The sequence below is a fragment of the Seriola dumerili genome, unplaced genomic scaffold (genome assembly GCF_002260705.1).
Source record: "Seriola dumerili isolate Sdu_G_001 unplaced genomic scaffold, Sdu_1.0 BDQW01000068.1, whole genome shotgun sequence".
NCBI classification, from domain to species: Eukaryota; Metazoa; Chordata; class Actinopteri; order Carangiformes; family Carangidae; genus Seriola; species Seriola dumerili.
Window position 1 is genome coordinate 1,460,441 of NW_019174323.1, and position 20,198 is coordinate 1,480,638.

General features: G+C 41.4%; 4 protein-coding genes and 1 pseudogene across 6 annotated transcripts; 4 read left to right on the forward strand and 1 right to left on the reverse strand.

Annotated features, from left to right (window-relative positions):
• Positions 1-1,248: 1,248 nt before the first annotated feature.
• LOC111220056 (tissue-type plasminogen activator-like) lies at positions 1,249-6,927 on the forward strand (the record flags this gene model as incomplete). The annotated part of the gene is made up of 10 exons (XM_022743002.1): positions 1,249-1,294; positions 1,385-1,489; positions 1,588-1,741; positions 3,875-3,972; positions 4,073-4,108; positions 4,354-4,552; positions 4,638-4,789; positions 4,992-5,132; positions 5,237-5,385; positions 5,470-6,927. Coding segments are annotated over 10 exons (1,284 nt in total), but the record flags the coding sequence as incomplete, so codon positions are not given.
• Positions 6,928-8,208: 1,281 nt separating this feature from the next.
• Positions 8,209-9,865, forward strand: LOC111219979 (DELTA-sagatoxin-Srs1a-like). 2 transcript variants are annotated; one of them, XM_022742870.1, is made up of 3 exons: positions 8,209-8,311; positions 8,722-8,845; positions 9,264-9,865. In XM_022742870.1, exons 2-3 carry the CDS (start codon positions 8,742-8,744, stop codon positions 9,691-9,693), a joined length of 534 nt encoding a protein of 177 aa, XP_022598591.1. In that variant the 5' UTR covers positions 8,209-8,311; positions 8,722-8,741; the 3' UTR covers positions 9,694-9,865. The 2 variants fall into 2 exon arrangements, with proteins under 2 accessions (XP_022598591.1, XP_022598592.1); XM_022742871.1 differs by having other exon boundaries at positions 8,223-8,311; positions 8,698-8,845.
• Positions 9,866-9,878: 13 nt separating this feature from the next.
• LOC111219977 (DELTA-stichotoxin-Hcr4a-like) lies at positions 9,879-11,552 on the forward strand. 2 transcript variants are annotated; one of them, XM_022742869.1, is made up of 3 exons: positions 9,879-10,455; positions 10,579-10,713; positions 10,872-11,552. In XM_022742869.1, exons 2-3 carry the CDS (start codon positions 10,610-10,612, stop codon positions 11,320-11,322), a joined length of 555 nt encoding a protein of 184 aa, XP_022598590.1. In that variant the 5' UTR covers positions 9,879-10,455; positions 10,579-10,609; the 3' UTR covers positions 11,323-11,552. The 2 variants fall into 2 exon arrangements, with proteins under 2 accessions (XP_022598590.1, XP_022598589.1); XM_022742868.1 differs by having other exon boundaries at positions 10,593-10,713; positions 10,872-11,548.
• Positions 11,553-11,693: 141 nt separating this feature from the next.
• LOC111219976 (endonuclease domain-containing 1 protein-like) lies at positions 11,694-14,688 on the reverse strand. Its single transcript, XM_022742867.1, has 2 exons — positions 14,351-14,688; positions 11,694-13,223 (listed from the first exon to the last, which is right to left on the reverse strand). The coding sequence occupies exons 1-2, from the start codon at positions 14,669-14,671 to the stop codon at positions 12,603-12,605; spliced, it is 942 nt and encodes a 313-aa protein (XP_022598588.1). The 5' UTR covers positions 14,672-14,688; the 3' UTR covers positions 11,694-12,602.
• A 1,560-nt stretch (positions 14,689-16,248) lies between these two features.
• Positions 16,249-20,176, forward strand: LOC111219581 (annotated as a pseudogene).
• Positions 20,177-20,198: the final 22 nt, after the last annotated feature.

The window sequence follows — 20,198 nt, forward strand, 5'->3', positions numbered from 1 at the left end:
AACTATGACGCGTCTCTATATTAGTCTGTAACTGTAACTGACCATAATCAAATGTTTGACTGACTTTATGAATAATTCATGAACTCGTCGTGTTCCAACTCATTAATTCATCATTCATTCGTCTCATTAGACCAATGACTAACGACTGCCACCTAGTAATTAATTAAAAATGAATTATTAATAAATTAAAAACATTTTTGTAAAAAAAAAAAAAAGCGTCCATTGACTTCAGCATTAATAGTAAATAATGAGATATAAATAAAGGCTTAAAATAAGTCTGAATGTCTGACTATTACTGAAATTGTCAACAACTAAAATTAAATGTATAAAAAACATAACATTCACATACAAATAAAAGACTGTAACATATTCAAATCAAAAGACAGGAACAAAGAAGCAAAGAAGCTAAACCATAAATAAATCAAACAATTCTGAGTCAGATTTGTTGTTTTTGATGATGAATAAATCTTGAAAAGTCCAAATTTAGTAAATAATACTTCCTCCTGACCTCTTGACACCCACATTAATGACTGACACATTACTTCTTCTGTTGGTCATTATTAGTACATGCACCAGTATCAGTTACCCAACAGATGCTGTCGTGGTATCGGTACCGGTGAGACTTTCTGAGGTGTCACAGGGTGTGGAAGCCAAACTCATGCAGCTTTATCATTTCCAGACAATCATGAAGATATTTTTTTCATATTTATTTCATCATTGATCCGGATTCATTTTAATCCTGAATCTGTTAAATTCACCATGTAAACAGCTGCAGGTCCAATCTGACAGCACAGTGTCTGACATACCAGTTATATCGATATGCTTTCTGAGAATAACTTATGTGGATTAATGACTCTGACTCATCCGCTCGCCCCGCAAACATATTTCTTCACACACCAAATCCAATGTCAGACCGCTCCTCAGCCAATCACGTCTACCCTTCCTCCCCGCACAAAAACAGAATAAAGCCCGAGGAGGCTCTCACACAGCTCTCTGCAAGCACGCTCATGCAAAGTCTGTTTGGATTTCAGTCTGTGCAGTGAGGCAACATGATAACTACAAAGAACTTTGGTGTTTTACTGTGGACCCTGGTGGCTCTGTCAACAGCCGAAGCAGTGAGGACTTTATCTTACTCAGTAAAATGTTGCATTTATTTTCATTAATTAAGAGAATTAGAATTAATCTAACTTTTCATTCTTTCAGGGCTCACTGAGAGACAGAGGGTGGGAGGATATTTCTATTTCTTCCTCTTTTTCTTCCTCGTCTTCATCCTCCTTCTCCTTTGAAATTTCAGGTGAGAAACTCTACATTTGTCAAGGCACTCCGGTGCTGTACATTAAGTTCAGGCTGTACTGAGCATGAGGTGTGTCATGTCATTTGTTAGGTGGGATCTGTCTTAATGGAGGCACCTCTGTCCCATCCCTGTCTACTGGTGAACACATGTTTTGTTTGTGCGCTGATGGATTTGAAGGAAAACGCTGTGAAACAGGTGAGGAGCTTAACTGCAAAACCAAACTGCCTTTATTGTTTTCTTTTTTAAATGCATTTTTTGTTTGTTTTTTTTAAATCTCCCTGTTGTTTCTTTAGTAAAAGGTCCTGAGTGCTACAACGGTTTAGGACTGTACTACAGAGGCACAGTGTCTAAGTCAGAGAGTGGACGGACATGTGCGCAGTGGGATTTGGACACCAGGGTGCTATACATGTCTTCAGATGTCAATTCAGGGAGGCACAACTACTGCAGGTAGGGTGTTACTAATCTGGCTTTGTTTTTTGTTTTGATTTTGTATTCCTTAGAAAAAAAATTAGTTACTATGGACATTAAAGTGTGAACCAAGGCTGAAAAAGCTTAAAAAGCACCTTAGGTAATCTTAAAAAGTCTTAAATTTCCTTCACAGGTCTTAAATACACTGCTCAAAAAACTTAAGGGAACACTTAAATCACACATCGGATCTTGATGAATGAACTATTCAAGTTGAAAATCTTTCCTGATGTGCATTGTATAATTTGTTGAGAACAAAATGACATAACAACGGTCAATGGAAACCAAAAACATCAACCCATTGAGGGCCGGATTCACAATCACACCAAATCAAAGTAAAAAACTGAAATCACAGGCTGATCCAACTTTTCATCACAGTAACTCATAATGTGACTCAGTAGTGTGTATGACCCCTGCGTGCCTGTATTCACTCCCAGAAACGTTTGGGCATGCTCCTGATGAGTCGGCGGATGGTGTCCTGGGGGATTTTTTCCTCTCAGACCTGGATCAGGGCGTCAGTGAGCTCCTGGACAGAGTGTGGCGGTACTTGGCGGCGTCAGATACACCGATACATAATGTCCCATAGGTGCTCAATTAGATTTAGGTCAGGGGAACGTGAGGGCCGGTCAATGACATCAATGCCTTCGTCATCCAGGAACTGCCTACACACTCTGGCCACATGAGGCCGGGCGTTGTCCTGCACCCAGAGGAACCCAGGGCCCACTGCCCCAGCGTCAGGTCTGACAGTCGCTCTGAGGATTTCCTCCCGGTACCTAACAGCAGTCAGGGTAACGCTGGCTCTGACATGGAGGTCTGTGAGACCCTCCAAGGATATGCCTCCCCAGACCATCACTGACCCACCACCAACCGGTGATGCTGGATGATGTTACAGCAAGCATAACGTTCACCACGGCGTTTCCAGACTCTTTCACGCCTGTCACATGTGCTCAGTGTGAACCTGCTCTCATCTGTGAAGAGAATGAAGCGCCAAAGCAGACCTGCCAATTCTGGTGTTCTCTGACGAATGCCAGTCGAGCTGCATGGTCCTGGACTGTGAGCACAGGTCCCAGAGGATGTCGGGCCCTCATGCCACCCTCATGCAGTCTGTTTCTGACAGTTTGGTCAGAAACATGCACACCAGTCACCTGCTGGAGGTCATGTTGTACCGCCTCATGCTACCAGCAGTGACACGGACATTAGCAAAACACAAAACTAGAGAAGACTCAGTCAGGAAGGATCAGGAGAGAGCAACTGTCTGTGGCTACCACATGTAAAACCATTCCCTTTTTGGGGTTTTTTCTTGCTTTGGCCTCCCCATTGCACCTGTTGTCACTTTCATTTGCACCAAAGCTGCTGTAACTGATTCACATTCACTTGTGCTTCCTAAATGGACAGAGTGATATCCCTGATGTTTAACTGACTTGGTGTTATACTGTGATGATTAAGTGTTCCCTTAACTTCTTTTGAGCAGTGTAGTTCTAGCGTGCTGTGTAGATCTAACCTGCTGTAGGCTGTAATGTAAGTTAAATATGTGATCTATGTAATATTTATATCTGAATATGCTTGGGTTGTGGGACTGTTGGTCAGACAAAACAACACAAAGATGTCATCTTGGGCTTTGAGAGATTATGATTGGCCTTTTTATGTCCTGACATTTTATAACTGATTAACTGATCAATCAAGAAATTTCTGGACAACTTGCTTTCGCTCGTTCTTGTCAGTTGTGGTTGTCTGGCCTCACTTTGTAAGGTTGTGTGGTTCTCACATTAGTTTTTCTCATTTCTTTGCTTATTAATGCCAAAACACTTTTAAAGCCCTAAAAAGATGGTTTCAAATCATTTTTCCCTATAGCATTAAATATTCATGACTAAATGTGAACTGATGAAAGTGGAGGTTTGAAATCCTGTTCCCTTTAATTTTTTAATGTTTCTAGCTGAGTCATAAAAAAAAAGACTTTTGCAAATATACACTAAAATATACACTTGATAGCTACATACATGATATTGTGCAAAAATACTAATAGCTGACAGGTCAACATCTTTACCAGCAGATGATCCATGTAGAAGACGTGCATATAAATAAGTTTGTTTAATGGATCTGTTGTTTTCCCAACAGAAATCTTCACTACAGACAACGTCCGTGGTGTTATGTTTGGAGAAACCAGCAGCTGGTGTGGGAGTATTGTGATGTTCCACGTTGTAGCTTAGAGCCATGTAAGTTCACTTCCTCTTTACAGACTTACAAGAAATACTAATCTAGAGTACATGCTTCACCAGTATTAAAACAGTCAGATCTCTGATCTTGTACTTCCAGCTCCACCTTCACCTGCGCCCACAGAACCACTGCCAGGTAAGTTCACCACCTTACTGAAGAGTAAATATTAAGTTGTATGGCTCGGGAGTAGGCAGAGATAACTGGTCAGGGTTGGGGAAAGGTTGGGGTCAGTTAGGGAGAAACACTGATGGGGAAACAGACTTCAACACAACACCACCTGTTGCCGCGTCTAGAAACCTAACACCAATCCTTACTAAACCCATTTGATTCCATTTCCATGCTCTTTCCCTTGATTGTTTTGAACTTTGTTTAACCCCCAGCTATAGAGTTGGCCTGTGGCCAGCGCAGCAGAGGGAAGCAGATGAAGATCGTGGGTGGAACAGTTGCCACCGTGGAATCCCACCCGTGGGTTGCTGCCATATTTTGGCGCAGCAAATCAAAGGAGAAGGTTTTCCGTTGTGGGGGCAGTCTGATCTCCGCCTGCTGGGTCCTCACGGCCGCCCACTGCTTCCCCGACGGGTAGGAAGTGAGATCATTTACTGTAATCACAGCAGGTGCTGAAAAGGAGGATGATTGGACTGATTCTTGACAATCTGTATTTCAGCTCCAAAACAAAAGAGCGCCGCTTCTCCGTCACCCTGGGGAAGAATGCTCTGAACGAGACCGACTTGACTGTGGAGCAGACATTCAGGGTGGAAGAAATCATCATCCATGAAGGGTTCGACAACAGTGAGGGCAACTTCAACAATGACATTGGTATGAACAGGCCTTTAAATGCTTAAAGATTCCCTTCCAGCCACTAAGTGTCAAGTGTCTGTGACCAGACGGCTGAAGCTGAAGCTAAAATATCAAAGAGAAGTAATATCGACAAAAGCTCATTTGTGAGTGGAAGGATACCTCATGTACTGTTGCTGGTGTAATGTATCAAAGCAGTAACTCTGTGGTAACTGTCCTGTAGCCCTACTGAAGCTGAAGGCCAGAAATGGTAGGTGTGCAGAGGAGAGTAACACGGTGAAGACTGTCTGCCTGCCGCCGGCTCAGCAGAACCTCCAGCCTGGTGTCACCTGTGAGATCGCTGGATATGGGAAAGAGAAACAAGGTGAGTACTTTAGTAAATATAATTGGTTCTTTCCCTCCTTTAATTACATGCATTCTAAATTATAAGAAGTTGTTTAGTATTTTAAGAGCTTTTCCTCTTTCCAGCTTTGTGGTACAGGTCTCAGTACCTCAGAGAGGCCCAGGTGAACCTCCTCGCTGATGATGTGTGTCAAGACAAGGACTATTACGGAAAGATGATCACTGATAACATGTTTTGTGCCGGTCGTCCTGACTGGAGCCAGGACGCCTGCGAGGTATGTCTACAGGTCCGGACTCGATCGTGCTTCCACAGAACAGTTTGCTGATTTCTTTTAATGCTGCATGTCTCTTAACCGCAGGGAGACTCAGGAGGGCCTCTGGTGTGTGAGATTGAGAACAGGCTCTTTCAGTTTGGAGTCATCAGCTGGGGTGATGGCTGCGCGAAGGAGTTTCGACCCGGCGTTTACACCAGAGTGACCAATTACAACCAATGGATAGAAGAGAAGACAGGTCTGACATCCGTCACTGCTGGAACCATGTTCCCTCAGAAGTGGGGGCTCTAAAGGGTAAGGCTGGGGGTGCTCTTCTTATTAACAACAAATCCCATAAAAATAGCCCAGCCAACAATGAACTGAGACTGGCAGCCTTCTGAGGCTGATATATCGTATTCCTCTGAGCCATAGAGCCCCATTATTTCTAAAAACTATTATTAACACATCACTGAGCCTCACTGATGCACATACATTGTTGTTCATTTTGACCAATTCAGACATGCACCATCCTGCTGCCGGAAATACTAACTAAAGCACAAAATGTGTATTAATCCACTGCTGAAAATTGTCCCTAAGAAAATGACTATTTCCTCCAGTTTGAATAACATTTTATAAAAACTATGATGCCCGGTGTAAAAATGAAACTATACATTTGTGATCTGTTTTAAAATCTCCTCACTAAGAACCAATGGACTTGGACCTGGCAGGTTAGGGAAATAAGAAGGTCATTGTTGGTTTTGGTCTTTTCAAAACATAGAATACTTAAAGGATCAGAGGTTTTGCATATTTTGCCCATTTGCTACATAGCATGTATACTTTACATGGCAGTTTGCAAATGTGCATGCTTTTGTGTTCTAGATTTTTGGATGAAAATATTTTTCCTACCATTCCAGACAGCCATTGGTTTCCATTAATATCCATATAACATGGAAGTTGATTGGCAGACTCTTGATTTTTTTTCTTTTCATTGAGTTGAGTAATTCATCACATCAAGTCTGCGGGGTACCAGGGTGTTTCCATATGTCACTTAAAATATGTTGTGGTATTTGTGGCACTGAATGTTTAGCTTCTTATTTCTACATTTTACAGAGTATGGATGTATTATTTTCAGATATAGGTCCTATTTTTATATTTTTGTAAATAAACCACATTTATAATTTTTCAATAAACTGAGTTCATTTGAAACGGTAGCCCAAAAATGTATCAGTAGTATTGCACTTCCATAAAATTGGGGGTATACACAACTATACTGCAACATATATGTTTTAGCTGTAAATATACCAACTTTCAACAATTGATTTGTTTCTTGTTAAGTAAAATATGTTGTTTTGTGCCCCATAAGCCCTGCTTCCATCTTTCTATATAACCATGTAAGAGAGCAGGTTTAAAATCATTCGCACAGGCTCGTGTCATAGGCTTTTTTGTTTAATTAAGCAGGTACTTCATTTTTTGTTTGTACTGCATTATTTTGTACATCTTTTACATGTTGTATATTTTATATTTTTATATGTTTTTACACCAAAGTCTGAACAGAATTAATGTTTATCACCTGCATGAGTGAATTGATGAATTGTACAAATGTCTGACTTGAAATAAATCAAAAAGTCTCTTATGTTCATGATTGATGACTATAAGTCACATGAATTTTTGCTGAAGCGATTTTTAGCCTACAATTATTCCTCCGGCACACGATTTGAGGCAAAGCTTCTGTTTTTCTGGAAATAGGCCTGTTTACATCTCCTGACTGTTGTGATTTGGCCACAAGATGGCGGTAAAGATGTACAAATTAAAGACGGGCAACCACACGGGTGACACAGATGATGACGTAATCACTGAATGCTGTGATTATGCTTCAGGGTACCTCATATATGCATATTAAGACATTTATGCTTCCCCACTGATCCCTATGACTCGTCCCCAGATGTGGGCCCCTCACGTTGTTAAAGTTTTTCATAAAACAGGTTGTCGATGCTCCACATTATCAGAGAGAGAGAGGGAATCTGGCAAACAGAAAAGCTTAATAATGTGGTTGTTCTTTGACTTCCCATAGAATCATGGTAGTTTGGTGAAGTTCTGTAGATTAAAAATACATTTATTTTACATCCTAGTGTAGAAATACTGTAAACACTACATACTTATGTGCTGCATTTGTTCAAGCTGAAATGCTGAGCTTGAGAAGCTTCTTGTTGAGGGACACACACGAAAAACACTGTTTCATTTGATGGATAGGTGACTTGTTCAGAGCCTCACATCCAGTGAGTGGATGCTGGGTCTGACTGCACGTACACAGAGTAGGTAAAGACAAAGAGTTTATACATCCGAACCTGAGGAGAGGAAATTCTGTTGCTCATTTATTAGTGACACAAGGACTGTGACAACACTCTTAACCCTACAGTGAAAAGCCTGAATGTGCATGTAAGAAATGAATTTATCACCAACCAGGATAAACGTGTTCTTTCAGATGAACTGGTTTGAAGGCTTTTGGCTTTATCTAAAATGAGTCATCACCATCAGGAGATGTATCGACAGTTTGACAGGTGTGGCTGCTCCTCTTTACCCTTTTAATCCTAGCAGACATTCAGGTATTTGTCAACCACTGTTTAAGCAGTACTTTTCCATCACGTGATCACCAGTACGGTACTGTTTTAAATCACAGATAACAAAGAAAATACAGAATGTTTCTGCTCACCTATGTATGTTACTGTATCTCTCAACTCAAGAGTTAAAGTTATCACCTATAACTGACATTACATGCTCATGGGTGTCTCCTGAAGACAGAACACAGCCACACCTGCTGGAAACTCAGACAGCAGGTGAGGTGTGACTCTATGCCACTGAGAGGGTGTGTCTTCGCACCTGCCTCCAAACCAAACTCCAAACCTCTTTTCAGAGGACTCTCTGCCATCCTGTGTGTGTGCCGTAAAGTAAAGTAAGTGCATTTACTTTTAGGTAGTTATGTAGTATTCACAAAAGCTAGAGCTGTTTTGAGAAGCAAATGTCAAATGGTAATGTTACTGGATGAAAGTCTGTTATAATGGTCAGCAGAGGAACCTTTAGAACTTTATTTTATGTCAAGATTAAAAAGGTAATGTTTGCTGTTCTACATGCAGATAACTTCATCCTCATGTTACAGTGTGTATCTAGAAAAAAATGTTTTCACGTCACTTGGCAGTGAAAACATGAATTATAACATAACAGGTGAATATTTCAGTAAAAGCAATAATTGGATTCTATGCAATTAATGAAGAGCTTCAGGGCAGTTTCTTAAAAAAGCTAATAACAACATTCAACCTGATCAGTTCCCATTGTTCACAGCTCTTCTTGCCCTCTGTCGTTCAGCCACTTCAGCAGCTGTCACCATGCCTGAGACTGCAGAGTCCCACTCCATCACCCTCACCACCAACCGCAACTGCACCATAGAGATCACCAATGTCAGCTCCGTCTACTGCCTCATCAACCCAAAGTAAGAGTCGCTGCTCTGCTTGATGATTTATTTGTGCATACTAATTTTGAGTATGGACCAATAAATACAGTTAACGTGATGCCTGAAATGTACATGAATCCGCTTCTGCATGACTACCAGGGGTTGAAAGTAACTAAGTACATTTACTCTACTACATTGCTGCCACTTTATACTTACACTCCACTACATTTCAGAAGGAAATATTATACTATTTACATTAATTATCTGATGGCCCTTCAGATTTACCTGGTGATCCTTTGGACCAGCCTGACCTTACTGAGACTACTTTTAATTTTACCAAACTTAGCAGGACTGTCACAGTAGTTTTACATTGAGTTAGTTGTACTTTTACTTAAGTTAAGGATCTAAGTACTTTCTCCACTACTTATGACCTCATCTACCCACTTCTACTCTCCAGGGTTTACATGAAAAGCGGTTTTACCTACAACCCTCCGCAGCCCACTGTGCGCACCACCAAGTCCGAGGTGTGCTCGTTCACCAAGGACGACAACACGGCATCGGGCGCCGTGGGCGTCCTCACCTATGAGCTTTTCGACATGCGCAACCGCCACTGCAATGAGCTGATGGCTGTCATGTTCTCTGTACCCTTTGACTATAACTTCTACAAGAACTGGCTGGGGGTGGGTGTCTTTGAGCACACGAAGGCCTGCGACAAGAAGCTGTTCGAGCTCATGTACGAGGGGAAAGACTTCACCAACTTCGTGCGCCACGAGGCCGACGGCTCGGGGGTGAAGTACGCTGCACGGACAGTGGATGTGAGGGCCTGCATGTCTGACGAGGGCAGAGCTATGATTAAACTTGAAGTGTATGACAAGATGGGCAGATAGATCTGTTTGTACTGCTGTGAGAATAAAATCCTCTGCCGCAAATGAGTGCATTGATGTGGAATGAATTGTGAAAACACAGTTGACACAAATATTCCTGAAGACCTACATACATTTGTCCATCATGCATGTAATGTATGGGTGCTTTAAATGAATAAAAAAACAGTTCAATTGATTTCTTGTCTTTTACTTTTATTGTATCATTTTTAATTTGGGCAGAAAACTTCACATTTAATCACAAATGTTGAAAAGTTTTCCATCTCTTCAGAACGTGTCAACAGACATGAATCAGTCAAACTTCACTTTATTACAATGAACACAGTGTTAGTTAGGCTGCACAGCATGCTATGTAGAGGTATTGCATGTTTGTCGCCCCATGCAAAAGTAAAAAACAACATCACACACCTAAAAACTGAAGGTGTGGTGCATAAGGAGACACTGAGGTGTGAAGCAATGTCACAGAGAACTGATCAAACTGGCGCCCAGCTTAGAAAAATAACAGCAGTATGAAAACAAAAAGGCTACAGTTATGTGGTTGTCGTTGGTTACACCCTGTCTTCACGCCTCCGTACGCTGCACATACCTGAGACGAAAGACTGGAAAAAAAGTTTGAGATGGTGACCGACGAGAGAACAGAAGGTGTGTGCTGTGGGTGGAGACAGTTTTGGGTGTCACACATTCTCCAACAAGGATGATCTGAAGTGTGAAGCCAGGGTTTCACATCTGGCACTGCCTGAGTGAGAAGCACACCTGTGATCCAGACAGGTAAGCTACAGGTTTACTGACAAATTTCTTGAATTGTGTGGTAGGAGGATCTGTACATCTTTTATTACAGGCACTGTGAACAGCAGTATGTGCATGGTTAACTTCTCCACTATTGTAACACAGCTGACCTTTTACAGCTTTTCCAATCAACAATATGAGCGAATCAGCAGAGGCTTTGGCTGCCAACCTCACAAGCCGAAGAAATGTAACCATCGAGATCACCAACCTCACCAATAACTACTGCTTAGTGGACCCCAAGTAAGTGTAACACATTCTCAAACAGAAAAAGACTTTATGTTCAGTTTCTTTGCAAGGAGAAACTGAGGGTTGAAATATAGATGCAGCTTGAAAAAACTACACTAGTTTCCTAAAAATGAGTGTACCCATTGATTATCTAATTTTTCCTTTTCAAAAAGGGTTTTCCTAGAGAGCGGCAACTGCCACAGCCCACCCCAACCCACCGTACGCCCACTGAAAACTGAAGTCTGCAACTTCAGCAAGACCAGCGCCAAAGCCTCTGGTGCAGTGGGTGTCCTGACCTATGACCTGTTTGAGAGGCAAAGCAACAGCGCCAAAGAGACAGTAGCTATAATGTTCTCTGTGCCCTACGACTATAACATGTACAAGAACTGGCTGGCAGTGGGAATCTACAACCAGGGCAAAGAGTGCAACGAGGCTCTGTACAAAGAGATGTATTACAACAAAGAGCAGCAGGGCTTTCTTCGGGAGGAGGCCAATGGTTGTGGGATCACGTATGAGGGACCCAACCTGGACATCAAAGCTACCATGTCCCCTATGGGCAGGGCCATTATGAAGGTGGAGGTGTGGGACAAGCTCTTCTCTCCCCAGATGCACCAACAATACTAAGCTGGTGATTATGTTTTGTCAATGTAATCCAGTTTGAGAAACCGGTGTGTAGTGTTACCTATGTTTAACCCTGTGTGCACCTGTGTTATTGTACCATCTGTTCAATAAATCCATGAGAAGTGTGAAGTGACAAAACGTGTGTCTTAGTCATCATTACAAAAGAAAAAGCTTGTCTTGGTGAAGCTTCAGAAGTCGAGTCTGACTTGTGGAGCAAGTTAATGTTTATCAAAATGAGTCATCTCTGCATTTTATTAATTTGATCTATTTCTATTATATTCTTGATTTGAAGCACAAATATAATTTCTACCATCATGTACTTTTATGTTTTCATCTTCAGAAAGCCTCCAACACCAGTGCTTCAGTCAATTAAAGTGTGATTCAAATACATTATTTAGGAAATCATAAGATAAAAGACTAACTGACTCACACTATAGTGAGGTCTGATGTTTTTATGAATAAGGAATGGATTCTGCTGAGATGAAACTTGAAAAAATTCCTTCCAGTTGCAGTGCACAGTCACCAGAAGCTGGCTCAAACTCATATCCACCAGCTGCATATATTGCACAAGGACACCATCTAGTGGTCAGTATTGTTAATTGGTTCATGCCCAGCTGCGAATCTGCAGTGGAAGCATCACCATAACCATTTCACTGAGTTTTATTTAGCTTTTTTCCATGAGTTAAGTGTTGCTTTTCCCATCATGAAGATTTGATCTTAATGGGACCAAGTTGGACCAGGTCTGTTCCAGTCTGGGTCAGTTGTTGTTGACAGTCGGCAGATAAAATCATTAGTGTGTGGTATGTAAAGATGAATCTTAAGTCTTCAGATCAAGTTTCTGCTAGTTGGTTCAGATGAGCCAGGCCTGTGCAGAATTCACAGGTGATCACTGCACAATGCATGATGGTACGTTTTTTGTCTGATCTCGAGTTGCTCTGATGTCATGCAAATTTAGGCAAATCTCAAGGCAGATGCAGTTTTTGGAGTTAGGCGCCGCAGTCCCTCTTCACTGACTGCAAGAATTGCATGATGGGAAAGTGCATGATGGGAAAAGTCTGGCTCTCCATTGATCTAAGAGCTGCAGTGTTGGTTTCTTTTTACCATAACCACAATCTTTCCCAATCCTAATGAACAAGTAGTTTTTCTGCCTAAACCTGTCAAATGATGTATTTTGTCATTTTCCTAGGAGAACCTGTTGAGAAAAGACTTTTCACTTATAATTAGTCAATAAAATGAAATTAGCACGAACACTTCAACGATCTAATTATTGTATATGTGAGGGATCAGTCTGATCCAGAGCACAGCTCATAAAAAACACTGACGACAGTATTGAACCTGTCCTTGAGATACATCTCAAGTGTTTGCAGTGGCATCTGCCTCACATCATATCCCCTGAACTGTGTCTTAGCCGTCTTGTTAACTGGCACAATCTCCTCGGTGCTGTTGGGGTCGTTGCGGCCGATAGCAGCGTATGTGGGGAAGGTGTTCTTCAGTTCCTTTGGAAGACTGTTGTTGTACTTTGGGCAGCAGTAGGCTGACCACATGTACTCCGGCACGGCCACACGATGATTCTTCAGCCAGTGCTCGTCAGTCCGGTAAGGGATGATGCCAGTCACTATGTAAGCATCTCCAAGACAGTAGGCTGATAAGGTATGGTTGACAGTTTGCTCCAGGATCTCCCAGGGCCCGTCATTAGAGCCTGCCTTCTGAGGGACCACATTAGTGAGGGTGAAGGTGGCGGAGCGGTCCTCATGGCTCTGGTGGTGAAGGCTGGGGTTTAAGTGGCCACGAGAGTAGGTGGAATTGATGTAGTCCAGCTTCACTGCCTGGCTCTCCACCACGTTCTGGTCCGGAGGGCCTGGAGGGAAGGGGATCATGTTGCCATCAGCTCCTGGGTAGGCTAACTGTTTGTTGGAGGGTGGAAGAAGTGATGACATTATACTTTTTAATGCAATTCAGAGGAAGACTTTTACAAAATATGACCAAAATTATGGACAAGGAAAAGTTTAAATCCTCTGGGGAACATGGATGTAAACCAAATTTCATTGCAGTCCATCCGATAATAATCAGATATTTCACTCACAACCACAAATGTTGTGTTGACACTCGAGGAAAAGTCAGAGGATTTCCAAAGTCAGAGTAATTAATCCTCTGGGAACCATGTGTCTTAGGGGTTTTTATTAATTTAGCTTTTTCACATCATTTCCCTTTATATGATGGTTTAAATGCTGTTTCAAGGCCTTCAAGATACTGCCAGGAAGATAATCAATAACCAATCCAAATCATATTTTTGGTTTAAAATAGTTAATTTTGAGAGTAAAAAGTACCAAAATAAGCCTCCAAAAACCCATGTGTAATTTGTGTGTACATGCGATGTAAAATTAAGTGATTAAAGTCCTCATTCCCCCAGAAACAACACTGATAACATGACCTTGGTTGGCTTGATGGAAGCCAAACCTTACTGCAACAGCATACAGTTTTATTTTAGACAACAGTGTGTTTCTGTTTCAACAAGTCAGTGCACCTGTGTACAAAACCAGCTCCATAGGGAAATGGTTTTCCCCAGTTTGCTGTGGAAGAACTTGACTGGTCTGCACAGAGCCCCTGACCTTGACACCAGCCAGCACATTTGAAATGAACTGATAGTCAGACTGAGTCAAACCTTATAATTCTTTATAGCAGCTGGTTAATGCTCATTGTTTTGGGATGACATGTTGAATAATCACATAAGGGACTAAAGTTTCGAAACGGGTCCACATAATTTTGGCCATTCGTTTTCTATCTAGCTTTCGAATCCAGAAAATATGAACATTACATGGAGAGACTATGGACACACAAATTATAGAGTTCTCCTTTACTGGGATTCATTTCCTTATGTGCAGTCTAAAAACATCACTGTACTGTTTACCAGTGTCCACTGTCTGAAGTCTGAGTCTGAGTCTTGAGACTTGTTCACCTACTTATATCTTCCCTGTACTGTTTCCTCTCTAAATACTAAGAATTCTATGAATCAGACCAAACAAGTACTAACCTGTGGCTCAAACTTCCAAGTTGCTGAAGGTCTCTTTCCTACTGGTGCTCTGTATAAATAGGCTGAGAACCACGGAGAGCGGCGTGGGCGACTGTACAAGGTGGCAAATCGATACTGGTTGTTGAAACGCTGGCAGATGGGGGTCCCCTCCAGACCTTTAGGAGGCCAGGACCTGTAGAAGAACTGCAGGCATGGAGTGAACTCCCCAACATTAGCTGCACACAGACACCACCCTCCAGCAAAGACCAGGATGGCAACAGCCAGAGAGCAAGAACGTGACATTTTCATAATCCAGCGGTCAAATATCCTGAGTTGTGTCATGTCTTTGCACACTCTCAGTGAAATGCAGTGGCATGAATTAGTTCAGACCTGTTCCCTTTTTATTGACACATGATCTCTATGAAGTGAAAGCAGAAGCAGTTTAAACATAAGTTTCTATTCAGGTCTTGTTTTACAGGAAGTCCACTGTCTGAATGTGTTTGCCATGACTGTTGCACTTCAGCAAATGTCACTTAAAGATACAGTGATATTACAAACACATTGAAGTTCCTGTGTCTCCGTGTCAATTATTCATTTAATGTAACAAGGAAAAGTAAGGAAAAGTTTTAAGGCTGCACTACATCAATATTTTTAGATAAACAAAGTAAAAAAAATGGTATGTGCAGTATGAAACAGGTTGCCTATAATGAATTATAACCCAACTCAGCATATCCCCTCAGCTCTCTGGAGCACTGTAGCATCGGTCACCTCTTTGTTGTGGTTTTATGGCCAAGCTTCACTGTTTGGCTCAGTCTCAGTGCTATTATCAGTGTCTTTCTAGCAGCAGGCAGCAGTTTCTGTGAAAAAAAGCTCTGATAAACCCAATTTACACCATCTGCCCAGCAGCAAACAGGAGACAGAGAGTTAGCTACTAGCTGGTGAAGAAATTTAGCTGCTAAAGAGTCAGCTGATGCCCTCAGGAACTGGTGGAGACAAAATTAGAGCTAAAAGGAGAGTGAGTATTCAACTTGTATTCACCAGGTGTTCAGAAACACAACTTGTTGCTCTGTGTCTGCTAAGTGTGTAAATAGTCAACTATATGCTCACACATTAGAGGTAACAACCTTATAAGGTGCTAATATGTCACGAGGTGTGTTTCCATTAACCTGCTGAAATTGCAAACTTAAAAACGAGTAATGGAAATGTAAATTTTGTAAAAACTTTAAGAATTTAAACGCTTGAATGAGGTGGTTTTACAGACTATTCAACAAAGCAATATTTCGCTTAAGTGAAAGGGAAACACCTTTTTCACATTGAAGTCGTGGTCCCAGGGCCCCAGGGAGCCAGTTCCAACCAAGAACTGCTGGAAATCTTGTCGTCATATTTATTTGGAATGACATTGCAAGAGGAGAAAACCTAGCTTTTTTTTTGCACACATCATTCTATGGAAACACAGAACATTTGCAATTTAGTTTTTTCTAACGCTCACTTCCATTTTGTGTAAAACTGCAACTTGTCCAACATTTCCTTATTGCACTGAACTTACTTACAATAATTGACAATAAAGCCACTTGAGTCTTAGAACTTTATTTCTTGGAAAAAGTAGTTTTCTAGTCAAATCATTTTTAGCTGGAGAATCTGTTCTTTACTGTGAACCATGACACAGACAAAATATGTGCGTGTGTGTGTGTGTGTGTGTGTGTGTGTGTGTGTGTGCGTGTGTGTGTGTGTGTGTGTGTGTGTGTGTGTGTGTGTTAGCAGAGCATATCTCTGTGCATTTCTGTGTCTGTGCAGCACAGTTACAGGGTGGGCCCAGTGGGAAAAGCGTTTCCCACCGCCTCAAACTACTCACTTACATCTGAAGTCCATTTATTTAACCCCCCTCCCCCATCACCCTGTCCTCCTTATGTAACACAATGAGCGGGTTTGGAGTTTGGATTCTTGTCCACACAGACGCTCGGCTTCTCCTGTCCAGAGAGTACATTTCTCCAAAGTTTCAGGGATTTAAGGTAAGTCACAAGTTTTACTTTCTCTACAACACATTAACCAACTCAGTTAAAGGCCTACACAACATTACTGAAAACAGGAGGCTCTGTTTTGCTGACACTAACTTGTTGGAAGTGGCTGATATGTGGGCAGAAGTGCATACCGTTACATTCCTCTTTTAGCTTTGTCGACAGTAAAACAGGCAGAAACTGAACACTTGAGGGTGTAACTCGCTAAGTGTTTTTAGCCTGTTAGCAAGTCCCTGCTGAATGCAGATGACGAGATTAGAGACCATAGTAACACCAGTATTAATGGATGAATTCCACTGGACTTTGAGCTGTTAAAGCAGTATTTCAGGGCTTTTTGGCCACAAACAACATGTTGGAAATAGAGATATAAATAGAAATATATATAGTTTTTTCAGGAGGCTTTTCAGACTGGCTATAAGAATTTTCAGAATAAATCAATTAAACATTTAGTCAGTAAAACATAAGAAATTGGTGAAAAATTCAAATTGAAACATCTAAGAGTCCATGGTGATGTATATTGTCCAACCAACACTTCAAAAACCCCCAAATAATAATTTTAGAGTACAGTAAGAGTAGGAAAACAATAAAATTCTCACATTTCAGACCCTTGAACCAGCAGATGTTTTGCATTTTTTCTTAGAAATTGACTTTTGTCAATTGGTTGTTTGATTATTAAATTAGTGGTTGATTAATTTTCTGTCGATCAACAAATTAATCCCAGTGTTAAAATGCTTTAAAATGCCTCTTATTGTGTTTCTTTATCAAATTATTTATTGACACCTAGTCATGCTGGTAGAACCAATCCAGGGCTGTAGCCAAGATTTTACAAATACACAGGTCAGGATTCAAAGACCAACGGACATAAAAAGGTCTGAAAAATGTCATAATTATTCTGCACATGTTGTTGAATATTATTTCCCTGCCCGAAGGAATGCTTTTTCTAATCCCTCTAAGAGCCTGAAGCTTGTGTGCACGGTTGCCTTGGAAACGTCATTTATATACTCAGCATTGGGCAATTATTTTCTCTTTATATTCTCTTGCTATTGTAATGGAAGCACAACATAGTAGTTTATTTCCCCAGTGATGTGTTTAGAAGCATTGTTTTTCTTGCTCTGGTGCCAGCAGCTCATTAAAGTGTTATTGTGAAGAATTGGAAAGGGATTGACAGTGATGTTCGGCTTTTCTTCCAATTTATTTGAAGTACTTTCATATAAAAGAAAACAACTCTGTGCTTTTGTTTCTCGGGGGAATTAAAACAAGTCTGTTTGGTTGTCAGCAGATTGTTGCTCCCCTGTATATATGTATGAGGTTGAACCTTTTCCAACTTCCCCATGTTGCTCCTTTTGGGCATCTTTTAAGTCATTGAACAGATACATTTTGATCACATTAACCTTTCATCTTTTATTCTTTTCCTTAGAGATAATCCATGGGGAGCATCTCAGGACTTTCTCTTCTTCTTCTTCTGGTCATGAGTGTGTCCCTCCTGACAAATCCCAGTGTCCATGGTGGAAAGATCTTGGTTTTCCCGGTGGATGGCAGCCACTGGGTCAACATGAACCTGCTGATCCAGAGCCTCCACACCAGGGGCCACGAGGTCACTGTGGTCCGCACAGCCACAAGCTGGTACGTCAAAGAGAATGCGCCTCATTACCGCTCCATCACTGTCACCCTGCCAGAAGCCATCAGCATAGAGGAGCAGGACTTTTTTGTCACTTTTCTGGTCAAGATGCTGGTGATCCAGAAGGAGGGGGCATCTCTAATCAGCTTTGTGAACTTCTACTGGGAGATGCTCAGTGCGCTGTCAAAAATTCACCAACAGGCCAGCCTGTTGGGTGTAGAAATATTTGAGAACAAGACTCTAATGCAGAGTATTCGTGAAATGCACTTTGACATGGTTCTTCTGGACCCGGGATTGCCAGTAGGGGTTCTGGTGGCCCATGAACTTAAGCTGCCGACTGTTTTTAACGTGAGATGGATCACTAGTGGAGAAGGGCATTTTGTGGTCGCTCCATCTCCCACATCCTACGTCCCAACTTCAGGATATGCCGCATCGGATAAGATGACCTTTGTGCAAAGAATCACAAATACATTCCACTATGTCCTCAACACGTGCATTGATAAGTTTATAGTATGCCCTCACTATGATAGGCTGGTGGACAGGTACTTCGGTCCAGATGTGAACTTCTATCACCTCCTACAAGGGGCAGACATCTGGCTCATGAGGATGGACTTTGTCTTTGAATTCCCCAGACCCACCATGCCAAACATCGTCTACATTGGTGGTTTCCAGTGTAAGCCTTCTGCGCCTTTATCATCAGAACTAGAGGAGTTTGTTCAAAGTTCAGGAGAGCATGGGTTCATCCTGATGTCTCTAGGTACACTGGTTAAAGGTCTACCTTTAGAAATCACTTCCGAAATCGCTGCTGCTTTTGCCCAAATTCCTCAAAAGGTCATATGGAGGCATGCTGGTGAGCGCCCCAACAATCTGGGCAACAATACCCTCCTGGTAAAGTGGATGCCCCAGAACGACCTCTTGGGTCATCCAAAGATCAAAGCCTTTGTCGCCCATGGTGGTACAAATGGGATCTATGAGTCCATCTACCATGGAGTGCCGATCATAGGCATTCCTCTTCTGTTCGATCAGTTTGAGAATGTTTTGAGATTGGAAACACGGGGAGCTGCTAAGGTGGTGGATGCAACCAAACTCACCCGCCAGAACTTTCTAGAAGCGATACAAGAAGTTCTTCACAATCCCTCCTACAGAAACAACATGAAGCATCTCTCTGATCTTCACCGGGATAAACCAATGCATCCTTTGGAAACTGCACTTTTCTGGATTGAGTTTGTTATGAGGCACAACGGTGCTTCACATTTACGCACTGAGTCTTATAAGATGCCCCGGTATGCCTATTATTCTGTGGATGTTATATGCTTCTTGTTAGCAATCCTGTTGTTGCTGACAGCAACTGTGGTGGGATCAATACGATTCCTGTGCTTTCAACTGTGCAGGAGAAGAAAACCCAAGCAGGAGTAGTCACTGAGTCAATTATTAAGGATAAAGCTGATGCTAATCCATATTTTTTCTTATTGTCAACAAACCCAAAACAAAGAAAAAGCAACAATTAGCTGGCCCCACTAACAAGTATGTATATCCAGAACCTGATATATCTTATTCCTCTGAGCCAGAGGGCTCCATTGTTGTCAAAAAACTAACTTTGTAGTTTATTTTGTATCAGTCCCACGCATGACTTCCTGCTGTCCAAAGACTCACAAGAACACCAAATGTGTATTAATTCACTTCTGAAAATAGTCCCCAACAAATGCGCTATTCTCTCCTGTTTGAGGAACTGAAAACTGCAGTGCCCAGCTGTTTTAGGAAATCACTGAGCCAGAAAATATTTACAGATGGACTAATGCATTGCTGGTTTTTATATGCACCAGCGTTACCCTTCAACTGATTCAGCTTCACACAAGAAAAATGCGACTAAGCTGAAGTTATCTGATATTTTGGGACAAACTTTTCACTATTGCATACATACAGCCAACGTGCTTTGATTTTTTTTTTACAGAGAAAGAGATGTACAGAGAGTTGTGTGGCTGCACTTACTTCCAACACTATAACAGCAAAATATTTTTAGTTGCACTCACGGTATTTTAAAATGTATTTAAATTTTATAATTCAGTCAATTGCAGTGTGCAAATATGAAATTCAACAAAGTATAAAAAATACACATATCTGCCTTATTCCATGTTTCTTTAATAAGAATCGACAAAATGAATGTCTATTATACCTATACAAATTTGTATTTTTGATGAAAATAAAAAGGTAAGAAAGGACAAATTGCTCTGCACAT